The sequence below is a fragment of the Lathyrus oleraceus genome, chromosome 2, assembly GCF_024323335.1.
Source record: "Lathyrus oleraceus cultivar Zhongwan6 chromosome 2, CAAS_Psat_ZW6_1.0, whole genome shotgun sequence".
Lineage (NCBI taxonomy): Eukaryota > Viridiplantae > Streptophyta > Magnoliopsida > Fabales > Fabaceae > Lathyrus > Lathyrus oleraceus.
In genome coordinates this window covers 270,518,456-270,535,092 of record NC_066580.1, presented here as the reverse complement: position 1 = coordinate 270,535,092, position 16,637 = coordinate 270,518,456, and the positions used below count along the sequence as shown (strand labels likewise).

The 16,637-nt window shown below is 39.4% G+C and overlaps 1 protein-coding gene across 1 annotated transcript; it reads right to left on the bottom strand.

Annotated features, from left to right (window-relative positions):
* Positions 1 to 3,276: 3,276 nt before the first annotated feature.
* On the bottom strand, positions 3,277 to 15,166 carry LOC127122851 (uncharacterized). Its single transcript, XM_051053126.1, has 3 exons — positions 14,425 to 15,166; positions 3,803 to 4,334; positions 3,277 to 3,625 (listed from the first exon to the last, which is right to left on the bottom strand). Exons 1-3 carry the CDS (start codon positions 15,164 to 15,166, stop codon positions 3,277 to 3,279), a joined length of 1,623 nt encoding a protein of 540 aa, XP_050909083.1.
* Positions 15,167 to 16,637: the final 1,471 nt, after the last annotated feature.

The window sequence follows — 16,637 nt, the reverse complement described above, 5'->3', positions numbered from 1 at the left end:
TATGACATCTACCTAGAAAGAGATAAATAAAAGCGGTAAAGCTTCCTCCCCTATACTTAAACCGAGCAATGTCCCCAATGCAACGACATAAGATAAGAAAGGAAGGTAGAACCTGGAAAATCTGCTACTGGTGGCCTCTGCCACGTGTTCGTCCACGTCTACCATTTCCAGGCTGGTGAGGTGGCATACCGACATAAGAGGCATCGTCTTGTAGATCTTTCACACACACTGTCAAAGCTTCCATCTCATCGATCAAACCCGACATGTTATGTTCATTCCCGAAAGCATAATCATGTTGGTCATGCTGCATCTGGCAAAGGATTTGCATTATCTCTGTTTGTTGAGCTTCCATGTTTTGAATTTGTTGGTCGCGTTGAGCGTCTAATTCGCTACGTCGCATCAATTAAGCATAAATGTCATCAAAAGTGGCAGGTGCCACATTTCTTCTTCTGGGCCTACGCCTGGATGATGTACCTACAACATTTTTAGAAGAAACGTGTGTGGTGTGTGGGTGTGTGTTAGTATCAAGAGCAGCCTGCTCCTGATCATAATCATAAGCAATGTCCCCGCCAGCAGCTACATTCTCAGGAATGTGCACGGGGACTGGGTTGGGGAGAATGCAATCTGGGAAAACAATATTGGCAACCATTAGGTGAAATTTATCGTCTTTCCTTCTTATTACTAATTTCATGCTCCTAGTCATGTCAATATCAATGGTTAAGTATAAAGAAAAGTACCGAGTAACTTTATGAAAGAGAGAAAGAAAAAAAAATGAAAAATAAGAAATAGTAGTAAATAATAATAGAGATGAGAGAATTAATAATTCACAATAAGATGTGGGTTGTCTCCCACTAAGCGCTTTGTTTACTGTCGTAAGTTCGACAAAATTTACCTAAAGATTAATTCGGTGAATGAGCGGGCAGCTCTGTAAGCTTTAGATTAGTAGAAAAATCTTTGTTGTCAATGTTATGATAATGTTTCAAGCGTTGACTGTTTATGATAAATGGTTCACTAGATTTTCCCTTTATTTCTATCGCTCCATTTGGAAAAACTTTGGTAATTTCAAAGGGACCGGACCACCTAGAACAAAGTTTTCCTGGAAAAAGTTTAAGTCGGGAATTAAACAAAAGTACTATGTCACCCTCATTAAACTCTTTCCTTGATATCCGTTTGTCATACCATTTTTTAGTTCTTTCTTTATAGATCTGGGCATTCTCGTATGAGCCTAATATAAGTTCTTCTAGTTCATGGATATCTAATATTCTCTTCTCGCCTGCGGCAGTATAATTTAGATTAAGGGTTTTAACGATCTAATATGCTTTATGCTCTAATTCTACCGGCAGATGACACGATCTTCCATAAACTAGCTTAAATGGTGTGGTTCCTATCGGGGTCTTATAAGCCGTCCGATATGCCCACAAAGCTTCGTGTAACTTTGAAGACCAATCTTTCCTAGAGGTGACAACTGATTTTTCTAAGATTTGTTGATTTCTCTATTCGAGACCTCTACTTGCCCACTTGTTTGTGGGTGATAGGGTGTTGCTACGCGGTGTCGAACTCCATATTTAAGTAATAGCTTTTCAAAGATCTTTGAAATGAAATGGGATCCACCATCACTGATGACAAGTCTTGGCACATCGAATCTAGGAAAAATTATATGCTTAAAGAGCCTAATTACCACTCGCGCGTCATTTATTGGAGAGGCTACAACCTCGATCTATTTCGATACGTAATCAACAACAACGAGTATGTACTTTGAAATTCTGGTATCATATATGAGATGTCGAAGGTAACGTCACAACACTAATATCTGAACAACAGATAAAATATAAACAGGATAAAATTATTAAACAATTGAAAAATGACACAGGCAATTGTTAACCCAGTTCGGTGCAAACACACCTACGTCTGGGGGCTACCAAGCCAGGAAGGAAATCCACTAAACAGAATTAGTTCAAAGACTCTCAGTAAACAACTTCAAGTTAGAGTATTTTCACCTAATCTCTACCCGTGTGACTTCTATCTAAGAACTCTTAGATATGAGACCCTACTCACCCCCCCTCAATCACAGCAGTGATACTAGAACAAATACCACAAAGAAAGAAGACACACTTCAAGGACACACACTTGATCTTGCTTAAAAGCTTCAATCAAGTAAAACAAATACACTCGTACTTCAAAGCTTAGAGTTGACAAATTACAACTCAAAACTCAGTCCAATTCACACATCAACAAGATGAATGAATGGACCACAATTCACAAACGCACATTAGGCTAACAACCCTAACACTTTCTGACTTCAACGTTCGTCTATTCTCTGTACCATTACACATGGTTTACATGGTCTTTAAATAGAAGCTTTCTGAATGGCCCTGGGCAACATGAAACCCTAATCCTATCTAACGCATATTCCCTAGGAATTAGTAACAAATCATTCCTCTTTGGGAACATAATATATTGGCTTTAAATAGAATTACTCCTTGAATAACGCATGCAATATCCACATAAGCACACAAAGACTTGCATGAAAAGCGCAACAATAAAACACATAACATTCAGACTGAATGTTCTGTATGCACATGTCTTAACATCGGGTCTGACATCTTGAATAAATCCTACACATCCATATTAAACAACCTGCAGAAAGCTGATATCACATGTCAAGACTACAAGCGTTACATCTTGTGATAACACTAAGTTTTACCAAAATTGATGCCAATACATAGAACCAACAAAGTCCCCCTTTGGCAAATTTTGGCTAAAACAAACAACAGGTCACACGATCAAAGTATCAGTTCAGCAGCAGAAGTAAACATACACACATTACTAGCAAAAATAACAACTAGTGAACACACAAGCGCTTGTACTCATAACACACCATCTCCCCATTCAGCTAGTCCACAACAAGCAACAACCTGCTTCACTCAGACAAAACACAGGAATCCTCCCCCTGTGCCAAACAAATAAACACTAGAAAATTCTCCCCCCTGTATCAGACAAACAGAGCAGCAACAACACAGATACTCATTTACATCATCTATAGCTACTTCTCCCCCTTTTTAGCCAAAAGATACCAAAAGAGACAAAATAAATGTCCATCTAGTCATAACCCGAAATATCAGAAGTTAAAAAGTTACAACACCAAGTTCATACACAACTGAAAGAATGTTGAGAAACAAATCAACTAAGTAATACCAAAAACAAGGAAATCCACCAAAACAACAAAAACCATCAAACCAATAGGGACCAAAGTCAAAGGAGCTACTCAGTAGAGCTTTAGCTTGCAGCTTCATCAGCACCAGAAACATAATTGCCCCTTGTATCATCATGGTTAGAAGACCTCACACTAGAGGTGTGGGCTTCAGCTTCTTCTTCATGGCTGACATTAGCATGATCAATATTTTCACCCTCAGCTTGCTCCAAGCTTGCAATCAAGGATTCCAACGATTGTTTTCTAGTCGTGGCTATCCTTATCCCTTTACCTAGCTCTTCGCATGTCTCCTTAAGCTCAACAATAACTCCAACTTTTGAGGCTGGCCTCTTCATGGCAGATGTCAGGACAATATCCTCGACATGACTTCCTTCAAACAGTTTGTAGTGTACAGACAGAGCAGGTTTTCTTCTACTAGGTAAGTCATTAGAGCACAGAACACCAGGATGTTGATTCAAGATAATACCACAGATCATAGAGGGAAAGGCAATTGGCAACTTAACTGCATTAGTAGTTGCATGCTTGATGATTTGTTCAAACATAAATCTACCATAGTCAAAATTCACTTTTGTTCTAACAGCAAAAATAAACCTCCCAAGAGTATTAGCAATGTTGGAGATATGGTTGGTAGGGACCCAGTTGGCAGCTCCTATTTTATGCAGGATAGCATACTTGACAGTCAACTTCCCAACTGGAAGATGCTTTTTAACAGGCCAAACTTTCACCTGCCTAGCTGTAATCTCCCTACAAACTTGATTGTCTGTAACTTCTAATTCTCCTGCACCCTCAATTTTTCTGCCTAGAAAATTATTACTAACAGTAGGAGAGAATGTTATACACTTACCCCTCACATACACCTTGCAGAACTCCTTGCTGTTCTTATCAGCAATATCCTCAGGAATGTTAACAATAAATTCCTTAACTAAACCTTCATAGCATGAAGAGAACCCAACAACAGTTTTTAACAACCCAACAACTTTTATCAGGTTCATGACCTCCTTGACATCATCGACATCTTTTCCCAACTCCCTTTCCACAGCTACCCTTCTTTGAATCACAAATTTCCACTTAGCAGCTCCATCCTCAAGATGGAAGGAGATGTTATCCAAATGAACAACAGGGACTTTTGAAGGTGAGAAAAACAAGAAAAGGGGGTTTGAATTGTTTTGGAAAATAAGCGTTTTTGCAAAAATAAAATCACACAGGATTTTATACTGGTTCGCTTATAACACAAAGCTACTCCAGTCCACCCGGCCAAGGTGATTTCTCCTTCAACAAGGACTTAATCCATTAATCTTGAAAGATTATTACGACCAACGTCTAAGAGAAGGATCTCTTAAAACAATTGAGATAAAAACAGAATTTGTAATCTAGAGTGCTTCTAGGATAAAGCAAGTATTACAACAATTAGAGCAGATAAGAGGTTTCACTTTATGAGCAAAAGCTCGTGAAAGATTAGAGAGAGAGTAGAGTAATTCTGTGTGTTCAGGTGTATCTCTCAATGAGGTTCGTTGTTCTTTATATAGAGGTGAAAAACAACCGTTGGTAGTAATGGCAGATATTTAGTCTTGATGAGAGTTTAATGCCATAACTTCGTTGTTTCTTGCCAGAACAAGTTTGTCTCCCTGAATAACTTCTTTCCAATTATAGTTTCTTTCCATTTGAAGTTGAAGTTGCCGTTACTCTTTCTGGATAAGGAAATCCATTATCAGAGTCTGCGTCACTCTGTTAGACTAAGATCTTGAGATGTGGCTTCATAGCTTTTGATAGTCCTCATCTTTTAGATTTCCAGTGTTATCTTCAGATGATCTTGAGACTTCTGGAATTTCTGATATACCGTTGCTCAGAGTCAGAACTTCTAGAGCGCTTCTTTTTCTTCAGATGCTTCTGATATTCTGATATGCTGTTTTGCTCAGAGTCAGATCTTCTAGAGCGCGTTTCTACTTCAGATGCTTCTGATATTCTGATAATTTGTATCTGATTTGATTCTGTATCTGATGACGTGATCAGATTCCTTTCTTCTTGTTTAGAGTCCTGCACACTTTAGAACTTTTCGTTAGAGTGCCATTTTTGGTTTCATCCTTTGTTATCATCAAAATCTTGGAATCTGTTGTAGAACTATTTTTGTTCTTACAATCTCCCCCTTTTTGATGATGACAAAACAAACTCAAATGACAGATGAAACATTCAAAAATTAAGAGTTTATCAGATCAGATAGAAGTGAGCTCCCCCTGAGATAGGCTAGGGAGTTCAGAAGTTCTTACCAGAGCTTCCAAGCAATGAAGTTTCTCGATACCTTTATGCAATTTCTTAAGTCAAGTATTAGATAGATTTATTTTAGAGAATAATATGTTTGCAAAGTGCTTAAGGCATTAGGCAATTTTTCATCAGAGCTATTTGATTTCTCCCCCTTTTTGTCAGAATCAAAAAGACTTAAACAAAATAATAAGCAGGAAGAAAAATATGTAGATATATTCAGATAAAAAAAAACATCAGAGACAAAGACAAGCAAAAAATCCTAAGTGCCTAAGGGTTGGGAGGAGGAGGCATTCTCTGAAGCAGTTGAGTCAGCAGGTTCTGGATGTTGGCGTTGACTGTGTCTTGTTGATCCAATCTGGCTCGGACTTCCTTCTGCTCTTTCTGAAGCTCCTCAAGGGTCTTGAGAACCAGAGGGGAAAAAGTAGAGGACTCCCCCTGAGTATGAGCATTCTGTTCTTCAGCGGCTTTAGCTTCAGCTTCAGCAGCAGCCTTTGCTTCAGCTTCAGCAGCAGCAGCAGCATCAACGAGAGCTTTGGCTTCAGCTTCTCGCACCCTTTGAAGTTCTTCTTGTCTTGCTCTTTCTTCTTCTATCCTTCTGGCTTCTTCTTCAGCTTCTCTGGCCAAGCGCTCCTGTAGTCTTGCCTCAGCGTCTCTGATGAAGTCGTTTCTGACTTGCTCAGAGATGTGCTTCAGTTTAAAGGCCTCAGATGTCATCCAGCCAATGACTCTATTCCAGTGTGTTCTAACAGAGTCAGGATCATCACTGATACCAGAGTTGATGGTCAGAGACTTGACCTTTTCAACTGATGCTCCTGCAAACAGCATAATTGCTTCCTCTAGGGTTGGCAGGGAATGTTCTGGTTCAGATGGTTGAGGTGAAGAGTTTGGAGGGCTTAGGTTGAGAGTTGGAGGTTCAGCGGAAGTGTTTGGAGGGGTAATGTCAGAGGTATTGAGGTCAGAGGGTTGAACTTCAGATGGAGTGACGGTTGGTTGTTCTGTGGGTGGTGAAGCTACTTCAGGTTCAGGTGGAGATTGTTGTGGTTGTTGTGAATTACGGTTCAGAGTTTATAGTTGGGCTAGAGTGGGAGAAGCGGGGTCAGAGGGTTCTGTGTCAGAAGAAATGACAAAATAGGGAGGTGATTCTGGGGCTGAGAATGAGGAAGTGGTTTGATTCATTTCTTCAGCTTCGGATAGTGGTAATGAGGTATTGGCAAGGTTGAATTTTGGTAGTGGTTGAGAGGTTCTGGTTGTTGAAGGAGGGGTTTCAGATGTAGTGTAGATGGGTGTTGGTAGAGGAATAGAAGAAGCAAGTGGCTGTACAGAGGGAGCAGTAGAGGCAGACTTACCAGAAGACTCTTGCAGAGGTGCTGGAGATCTTGATTCAGAGGATTCCCCTAGCTTTGTTTTCTTCGCCTTCGATGCCTTCTCAGATGGACCTCTTTTAAACCTCACGAAGTTTGGAGCTGAATCTGGCAGTTCGCTCAGTCTGAAATTTGATATGTCCACTCCTTCATCCTTCAGACGTTGGAGATAGTGGAGAATTGCTTCTTTGGGTTCATCCCTATAGAACTTACATAGACCATTTGGCATATCCCTCTGATCTTTTAAGGCTTCCCAAGAAGTGTCCAGAGTAGGTTTAACGTGAATCTTCTCCAGAATCCCCATGCTCTTCAGATTCCTGGAGTTCAGAGGCCTTCCAGTTTCTATTGCCAAGTCTTCCATGAGTTTGTGTTTTATCAGATGGTCCACGAGACCATTTTCTATCAGCACATCTGAGAGGAGTCTTCCCAGAGGAATGTAAGTTCTGGGTTTCATGTTATTCCTGGTTTCCCGTACAGAATCTCTGAGGTATTTGAAGAGGAGTGCAGGGAGGCAAAGCTTCAGACCTTTATGAATACAATACAGAATACATTTCTGATCTGTATTGATGTAATCTGATGAGTTTGATGCTGGGCAATGATGAATAGTTCCCAGAATGATTTTGAGCCACACCCGGAGATTCTGATGTAGTTCCTTGTTCTTTGAGGGATTGCCTTTTGTGTTGAGTTTGAAGATTGTGGGATTGATTTCATGAGCAATGTATTTCGCCCTGGGATTTATGTTGTAAATTCTTCTTCCTCCAGCTTTCTCCATGTTCAGCAAGGCAGCGATTGACTTTTCAGTAATCACAATTTTTACACCCAAAACGTAGGAGACGATGAAATGATCGTCAGCATCAGCAAACCTCCAGAATTCCTTAATAAGGTTTGGGTAAACTGGACCGTAGAGGCGTTGAAAGTAGTTTCCCCAACCTTGTTGATGAAGTTCTTCAGTGAGGTCTACGCCATTTCTCTTCATGTTGTTAAAATCCACCAGGGATTCACACAGCACGTCCAGTTTCTCGAAAGGAGTTGCAAGATTTATATGAGGCTCACGGTCAAGGATGTGAGGCTCCTTGTACACTGGTGTTGCAGTTACGCCTGTAACGGTGGGAGTAGGATTGCTTGTTCTTTGAGCTGCGTTGCTGGAGTTCATTTGTTGAGAGTAGTTGAACACAGATTGTTGTTGAGAATCCATTGTTGATGAAGAACTGAGATGAAGATGAACTGTTTGCAGAAATGCCTGAGAGAACTTGGTTTGAACAAGTGAGTGAGAGTGAAGCGTGTGTGAAGTGTGAGAGAAGTGTTTAAATACCCAAAAAAAACGCATGCAAAACGACACGCAAATCAGAGTTAGCACAAAAACCAAGTTAGCACGTTTAGAGGGAGAAATGATTATGGCTCATTAATCATGTCTAATCCCAACAGTTCGCACACTACTCGAGGAGATCTCAAACGTCTGTCCCTTGATTTACTTCTGGACAGCTGTCTAGAAGTTCCAAGGTTAGACGCAATTCACTCCACGTGTTTGCTTTATCTAATCTTCAGGAATACCAAACGAATGGTTCCTGGAGATTTCTAACTCAGATATCTTCTTAACTAGGTAGAAGTATCAGAGTCAGAGGCAGAATCTTATTTGTTTATGTCAGAGTCTCATTTTACAGCTTCATAGGCACAATTTATTCAGGGCAATTTTGAATGTTCAGATTTTCTAGGATAAAGAGGAATCTATCTTCAGCTAAAGGCTTAGTAAAGATATCTGCCAATTGATGATCTTTATCAATGAACTTCAATGTTACTATCCCTTTCTAAACATAGTCTCTAATAAAATGATGTTTTATTTCAATGTGCTTAGCTCTGGAGTGTAGAATGGGATTCTTACTTAAACAAATGGCAGCAGTATTATCACAAAAGATAAGAATGTTACTCTTGAAGATTTGCAGATCTTCTAACTGATTCTTCATCCAGAGCATCTGAGTTGTACACAGTGATGCTGAGATGTATTCATCTTCTGCTGTGGATAGAGCGGTAGTTGACTGTCTTTTGCTAGCCCAGGATATCAGATTGTTTCCTAAGAACTGACAATTTCCATATGTGCTTTTTCGTTCCAATCTATCTCCTGCGTAATCTGCATCACAGTAACCCGAAAGTCTATACTCTGATGTTTTCTCATACATCAGGCCCAGGTTAGGAGTTCCTTTCAGATATTTGAAAATTCTCTTAATTGCTGTTAAGTGAGTTTCTCTAGGATCTGATTGAAATCTGGCACATAGACAGACACTAAAGAGAATATCAGGTCGAGTAGCAGTCAGATAGAGAAGGGAGCCTATCATACCACGATAGAGCTTCTGACAAACCTTTTTACTGACTTCTTCCTTTTCAAGAATGCATGTTGGATGCATGGGAGTCTTCGTAGAGTTGCATTCAGCCATGTCAAATTTCTTCAGAACATCTTTTATGTATTTGCTTTGATGAACGTATGTGACTTCTGAAGTTTGGTTAATTTGAATTCCTAGAAAGAACTTTAGTTCTTGCATCAAGCTCATTTCAAATTCTGCCTGCATTAACTCAGAGAATTCTTGACAAACAGAGGCGTTAGCTGAACCAAAAATAATATCATCAACGTATATCTGGCATATCATGAGATCATTGTTAAGGTTCTTACAGAAGAGTGTGGAGTCAACTTTCCCTCTGATGAAATTGTGTTCCAGAAGAAAGTTACTTAAACATTCATACCAAGCTCTAGGAGCTTGTTTAAGTCCATATAAAGATTTTTTAAGTTTAAAAACATGTTCTGGAAAATTTGGATTTTCAAAACCTGGAGGTTGGTTGACATACACTTCTTCTGATATATAACCATTAAGGAATGCGCTCTTGACGTCCATTTGATATAATTTAATAGAATGGTTTATAGCGAAAGATACAAGAAGACGAATAGATTCTAACGTTGCGACTGGAGCAAAAGTTTCATTGTAGTCAATACCTTCTTGTTGACTGTAACCTTGAGCTACCAGTCGAGCTTTGTTTCTGACGACTTCTCCTTTCTCGTTCAGCTTGTTTCTGAATACCCATCTGGTTCCGATAATGTGAGTGCCTCTGGGCTTGGGAACAAGATCCCAGACATCATTCTTTGTGAATTGATCTAATTCTTCTTGCATGGCTTGAACCCAATCGTTATCTTGAAGTGCTTCATCACAGGACGTAGGCTCGATCAGAGACACTAGTCCCAGAGGAGTCTCTTCAGAAGTCCTGAATGTAGATCTGGTTCTGACAGGTTCGTCCTTGTTGCCCATAATCAATTCTTCAGATACGTTGAGGCGACTTTTAGCTTTCTTGGGGATTAGTGGAAGATTAATTTCCTCAGAATTCTGAATGGCAGTTGCTTCTGGAGCTTTGTCAGATCCTACAAGAGTGATTTCTAAATCTGCAAAGTTTTCAACTAGCTTTGACTTTTCAGAGTCAAGCTTATCATCAAATCTGACATGAATTGATTCTTCCACAATTTTGGTTCCTGTATTGTATACTCTGTAGCCTTTAGAGCGTTCTGAGTATCCTAACATAATACCTTTCTGTGCTTTGGAATCAAACTTGTTCAGATGTTCTTTAGTGTTTAAAATAAAGCAAGAGCATCCAAATGGATGAAAGTATGAAATGTTTGGTTTTCTTCCTTTACACAGTTCATAGGGAGTCTTTTCCAGAATAGGTCTTATGGAGATTCTATTCTGAATGTAACACGCTGTATTTACAGCTTCGGCCCAAAAGTGCTTAGCCACATTAGTTTCGTTGATCATAGTTCTGGCCATCTCTTGGAGTGTCCTATTCTTCCTCTCTACAACTCCATTTTGTTGTGGAGTTCTAGGGCAGGAGAAATCATGGGATATTCCATTAGAGTCAAATAATTCCTCAAAGGATTTATTTTCGAATTCCCCACCATGATCACTTCTGACTCTGACAATTTTAGAGTCAAATTCTTTTTGCACTTTGGAGCAGAAACTAGTGAATACAGAGTGAGACTCACTCTTGTGTTTTAGGAATTTCACCCATGTCCAGCGACTGAAATCATCAACAATGACTAGTCCGTACTTCTTTCCATTGACTGATGCTGTTTTCACAGGACCAAATAAATCAATGTGAAGAAGTTCCAGAGGCTTAGAGGTAGTAACAATAGTTTTCTTTTTGAAAGAAGTTTTTGAAAATTTCCCTTTCTGACATGCTTCACATAGAGCATCTGAAGAGAACTTCAGTTTAGGTAGGCCTCTGACTAACTCGAGTTTATTTAGCTGAGATAGTTTCCTCATGCTAATGTGGCCCAAGCGTCTATGCCATACCCATTGCTCTTCGTGAACAGACATCAGACATTTCACATTTTGTTCTTTTAAATCAGAAAGATTAATTTTATAAATATTGCTTTTCCTCTTGCCTGTGAATAGGACAGAACCATTGTTTTGATTTATGGCTTTACATGTTTTTTGATTAAAGATCACATCATAACCGTTATCACTTAATTAACTTATGGATAACAAATTATGCATTAAATCCTTCTATGTAAAGGACATCAGATATAGAGGGAAGAGTACCATTACCAATAGTTCCGGAGCCTCTGATCCTTCCTTTCTGATCTCCTCCGAAGCCTACGAATCCAGCGTCTTTAAGTTCCAGGCTTTGGAACATAGACTTTCTTCCCATCATGTGTCGCGAGCATCCAGAGTCCAGGTACCATGACTGGTGTCTGAACTTTGCTGCATAAGATATCTGCAACATAAACAATCTTATCTTTTGGTACCCAGAGTCTCTTGGGTCCTTTCTGATTAGCTTTCCCAAAGTTTCTTACCACTTTGGGTTTTCTAGCATTTTCAAATTTTTGCTCTTGTGTGTGTGTATAGTGATATGAAAATGGAGATTTAAGTTGGTCACTAGTAGAAGTTTTATCTTCCTTAGGATCATACCCAATTCCTTTTCTATTGTTCTGACTGACTCCATAAATCATGGATGCCATTACACTCCTTCCTATCCCATTTTTCAGAAACTTTTGAAAGGCTTTTTCGTATTTATAAATTATCGTATTTGAAGTTTGTGGAGCTTGAGATAACGCTTCTTCTAGTTTTAAGCAATTTTTCTTTGCTGCATCTTTTAGTGATGTTAAACTTTGTTTTCATCTTTGAGTTCTAGAATTGTCATCTCAAGTTTGCCACATTCTTCAAATTTTTCTTCAAGACAGCCTTTTATTGCTTTAAATTTTTATTTTAGTTTCTGATATGAGTTAAGAGTTTCAGGCAAGCATGATTCTAAATCAGATCGAGAGAGTTCAGTGAATACCTCTTCTGATTCAGATTCTTCATCTGAGCTGTTCCTGGATGTGGTGGCCATGAACGCCACATTGGCCTGTTCATCAGCGTCAGATTCTGATGAGTCAGATTCACTATCATCCCAGGTAGCCATTAATCCCTTCTTGGTTCTGAGGGAATTTTTCTTGAAGCATTCTTTTCTGGAGCTGTCTTTCTTTAGCTTGGGGCATTCATTCCTGTAGTGACCTGTTTCTTTACATTCATAACAAGTAACATCTTTGTTAGTTTTACCTTTTAAGGGTGATTCTGATCGATCCCCTCTGGGTCTTGGTCTTCTGAAGTTGTTGTTCCTCTTTTTCCAGAGTTGTTTAACTCTTCTGGTCAAGAGGGACAATTCTTCTTCATCATCAGAATCTTCATGTTCAGAGTCATCCGCATCTTCTGTTTCGGCCTGGAATGCTTTGTTTCTGTCAGATTTGCGTCTTTCAGATCTGGACTTTAATGCTACAGACTTGTTCTTCTTTTGAGGCTCATCTTCCTCTAGTTCTATCTCATGGCTTCTAAGGGAACTGACAAGCTCTTCAAGACTGATGTTGTTCAGATCCTTTGACAGCTTCAGAGCAGTGACCATGGGTCTCCACTTCTTTGGCAAGCTTCTGACTATCTTTTTAACGTGGTCTGCAGTTGTGTATCCTTTGTCTAGAACTTTGAGACCTGCAATAAGATTTTGGAATCTAGAGAACATTACCTCTATGGCTTCGTCATCCTCCATTTTGAAGGCTTCATACTTCTGGATTAGAGCCAGAGCCTTTGTTTCTTTGACCTGAGAGTTTCCTTCATGAGTCATCTTCAGAGAATCAAGTATATCTTTAGTTGTTTCCCTGTTGGTGATTTTTTCATACTCATTATAGGATATGGCATTGAGAAGTATCATTCTGGCTTTGAGATGATTCTTGAATACGCGCTTCTGATCATCTATCATCTTACTTCTGGGAACTTCAACTCCAGCATTAGTTACAGGAGGTGTGTATCCATCTGTGACAATGTCCCAGAGATCAGCGTCATAGCCTAGAAAGAAACTTTCAATTCTATCTTTCCAGTAATCGAATTTCCCTCCATCAAAGACAGGAGGCTTAGCATTGTAACTGTCTCTTTCGTTTGTCTGGGCCATAGTTTTTCTCGTTCTGGATCTCTCTACATGGTTAAGTGTTTGATTGGAAAATCAATAACAGAGCCGAAGCTCTGATACCAACTGAAGGTGAGAAAAACAAGAAAGGGGGTTTGAATTGTTTTGGAAAATAAGCGTTTTTGCAAAAATAAAATCACACAGGATTTTATACTGGTTCGCTTATAACACAAAGCTACTCCAGTCCACCCGGCCAAGGTGATTTCGCCTTGAACAAGGACTTAATCCACTAATCTTGAAAGATTATTACAACCAACGTCTAAGAGAAGGATCTCTTAGTCCTCTCAAGTATACAGACTGCGCAGATTCACTTGAGGAATTAAAACAATTGAGATAAAAACAGAATTTGTAATCTAGAGTGCTTCTAGGATAAAGCAAGTATTACAACAATTAGAGCAGATAAGAGGTTTCACGTTATGAGCAAAAGCTCGTGAAAGATTAGAGAGAGAGTAGAGTAATTCTGTGCGTTCAGGTGTATCTCTCAATGAGGTTCGTCGTTCTTTATATAGAGGTGAAAAACAACCGTTGGTAGTAATGGCAGATATTTAGTCTTGATGAGAGTTTAATGCCATAACTTCGTTGTTTCTTGCCAGAACAAGTTTGTCTCCCTGAATAACTTCTTTCCAATTATAGTTTCTTTCCATTTGAAGTTGAAGTTGTCGTTACTCTTTCTGGATAAGGAAATCCATTATCAGAGTCTGCGTCACTCTGTTAGACTGAGATCTTGAGATGTGGCTTCAGAGCTTCTGATAGTCCTCATCTTTTAGATTTCCAGTGTTATCTTCAGATGATCTTGAGACTTCTGGAATTTCTGATATACCGTTGCTCAGAGTCAGAACTTCTAGAGCGCTTCTTTTTCTTCAGATGCTTCTGATATTCTGATATGTTGTTTTGCTCAGAGTCAGATCTTCTAGAGCGCGTTTCTACTTCAGATGCTTCTGATATTCTGATAATTTGTATCTGATTTGATTCTGTATCTGATGACGTGATCAAATTCCTTTCTTCTTGTTTAGAGTCCTGCACACTTTAGAACTTTTCGTTAGAGTGCCATTTTTGGTTTCATCCTTTGTTATCATCAAAATCTGGGAATCTGTTGTAGAACTATTTTTGTTCTTACAACTTTACCAGGAGACTTCCTAACAATGGTTTTCTTCACAGGCGAGATGTCAGGGACATCTTCCTCAACATCCTCTTCAGGCTCAGAATCATCTCTGACCTTCCTCTTCTTTACTTCAACCTTGCTCCATGGTTTGGAGGGACCAATACCAGCAGTCTTCTTGGCTTTTCTAGCTGACATAAGTTCAGCCACAGATTTTCCTTTGCGAGTCTTCATGCGTTTAGCCACACTTGGCTTCATGCGATGAATCAAGATTTCCTCTTGATCATCAGAGCTACCATCCTCTAGATCAATCACAACATTTGCATCATCATGCTTCTCAGAGTGGGAAGCATTAGCAGTGTGAGAAGCCACATATTTCCCTTTTTCAGACGTGGTCTGCCCTAGAGAGCACAACCTTTCAGCAGCCAAGTCCTTGTCAGAACTGGAGGGATCGTCATCCTTATCACTATGTTGTTCAACCTCAGGAGAGGGGTACATTTGAGAAAGGGGAGTAGAAACTCCCTTCACAGAGTGGCCTTCATTAAGAATTCTAGTGACTAGGTCTCTTATAACACGATCAATGTAGTGTGTATCTTCCTTAGAGTTAGTGACAGGAGTTGAACCAGAAGGAATACAAGAGGGGTTACCTTGATTGGAGCATGCAGAAGCTAAGGCATCAATGGAGATGGGTTGGTTCAAATCAATGTCCGCACCGGGAATAACAGAGAGAGGAGCAACATTCAAAATCTCATCATCAGGGATGCCCATGGGAGGAGCACTAACCTTTGGAGTAGCTTAGTATTTTTAGAAGCAGATGTATCTTGATGTTGTGACACTTTGGAGTTTTTCTGGAAAAGGTAATGTTGCCCTAACATAGGAATATGGAGAAGTAAAAGGAAGATGGAAGAGTTGGAGTAGGTAATGATGTTGTGGGGGTAGCGTGTGAGGATGATATTTCCAAAACAAGGTGAATATTTACCATCATGGGGGCACTTTATTTTAGGCACATAGACAATAATTTGATTACTTTTTCCACTCCATATTAATTGCTACAAGTCTTCATAAATGCAAATCCCTAATTTTCCTCTCAGGAATTCAAACTGATTTGCATCCAAAGCCTTTGTAAAAATATCAGCTAACTGCATATCAATAGCAACATGCTCTAAGACTACAGTCTTATCCTCCACAAGTTCTCTAATAAAATGGTGACGAATATCAATATGTTTGGTCCTACTGTGCTGAATAGGGTTCTTTGAGATGTTTATAGCACTCAGGTTATCACAGTACAATGTCATGACATCTTGTGTGACATTGTATTCAATCAACATTTGTTTCATCTACACCAGTTGAGAACAACTACTTCCAGCTACTATGTATTCAACTTCAGCAGTAGACAGCGAAACACAATTTTGTTTCTTATTAAACCACGATATTAAGTTGTTCCCCAAGAAGAAACATCCTCCTGATGTGCTTTTCATATCATTAACACTTCCAGCCCAATCAGCATCACAATATTCAGACAGCCCAGATTCCGATCCATTAGTGTATAGCATCCCATAGTTACAAGTGCCATTGACATATTTCAGGATCCTTTTCACTTGGTTGATATGGCTCACCTTTGGTTCATCTTGATATCTAGCACATACACCTACCGCAAAAGCAATGTCAGGTCTGCTTGCTGTAAGATATAGCAAACTCCCTATCATGTTTTTGTAGAGACTTTGATCCACACTGACCCCATTTTCATCTTTAGACACCTTCAGATGAGTAGGAGCAGGTGTCCTCTTATGGCTTGCATTCTCCATGCCAAACTTCTTAACAATATTCTTGGCATATTTACTTTGAGATAGAAAGATAGAATCTTCCATCTGCTTGACTTGCAGGCCAAGAAAATAGGTCAGTTCACCAAGGCTCATTTCAAATTCAGACTGCATTTTCTCAACAAAATGTGGAACCATCTTACTTGACATCCCACCAAACACAATATCATCTACATAGATCTGAGCAACCATGAGCTTTCCTCCTTCATCTTTGACAAATAAAGTCTTATCAATGCCTCCCTTTCTGTACCCATTGTCAATGAGAAACACTGTGAGTCTCTCATACCAAGCTCTAGGAGCTTGTTTCAACCCATAAAGAGCTTTCCTCAACTTATACACATGCTTTGGAAGATTTGGGTTTGTGAATCCCTTTGGTTGTTCAACATATACTTCCTCATTCAAGTAGCCATTTAAGAAGG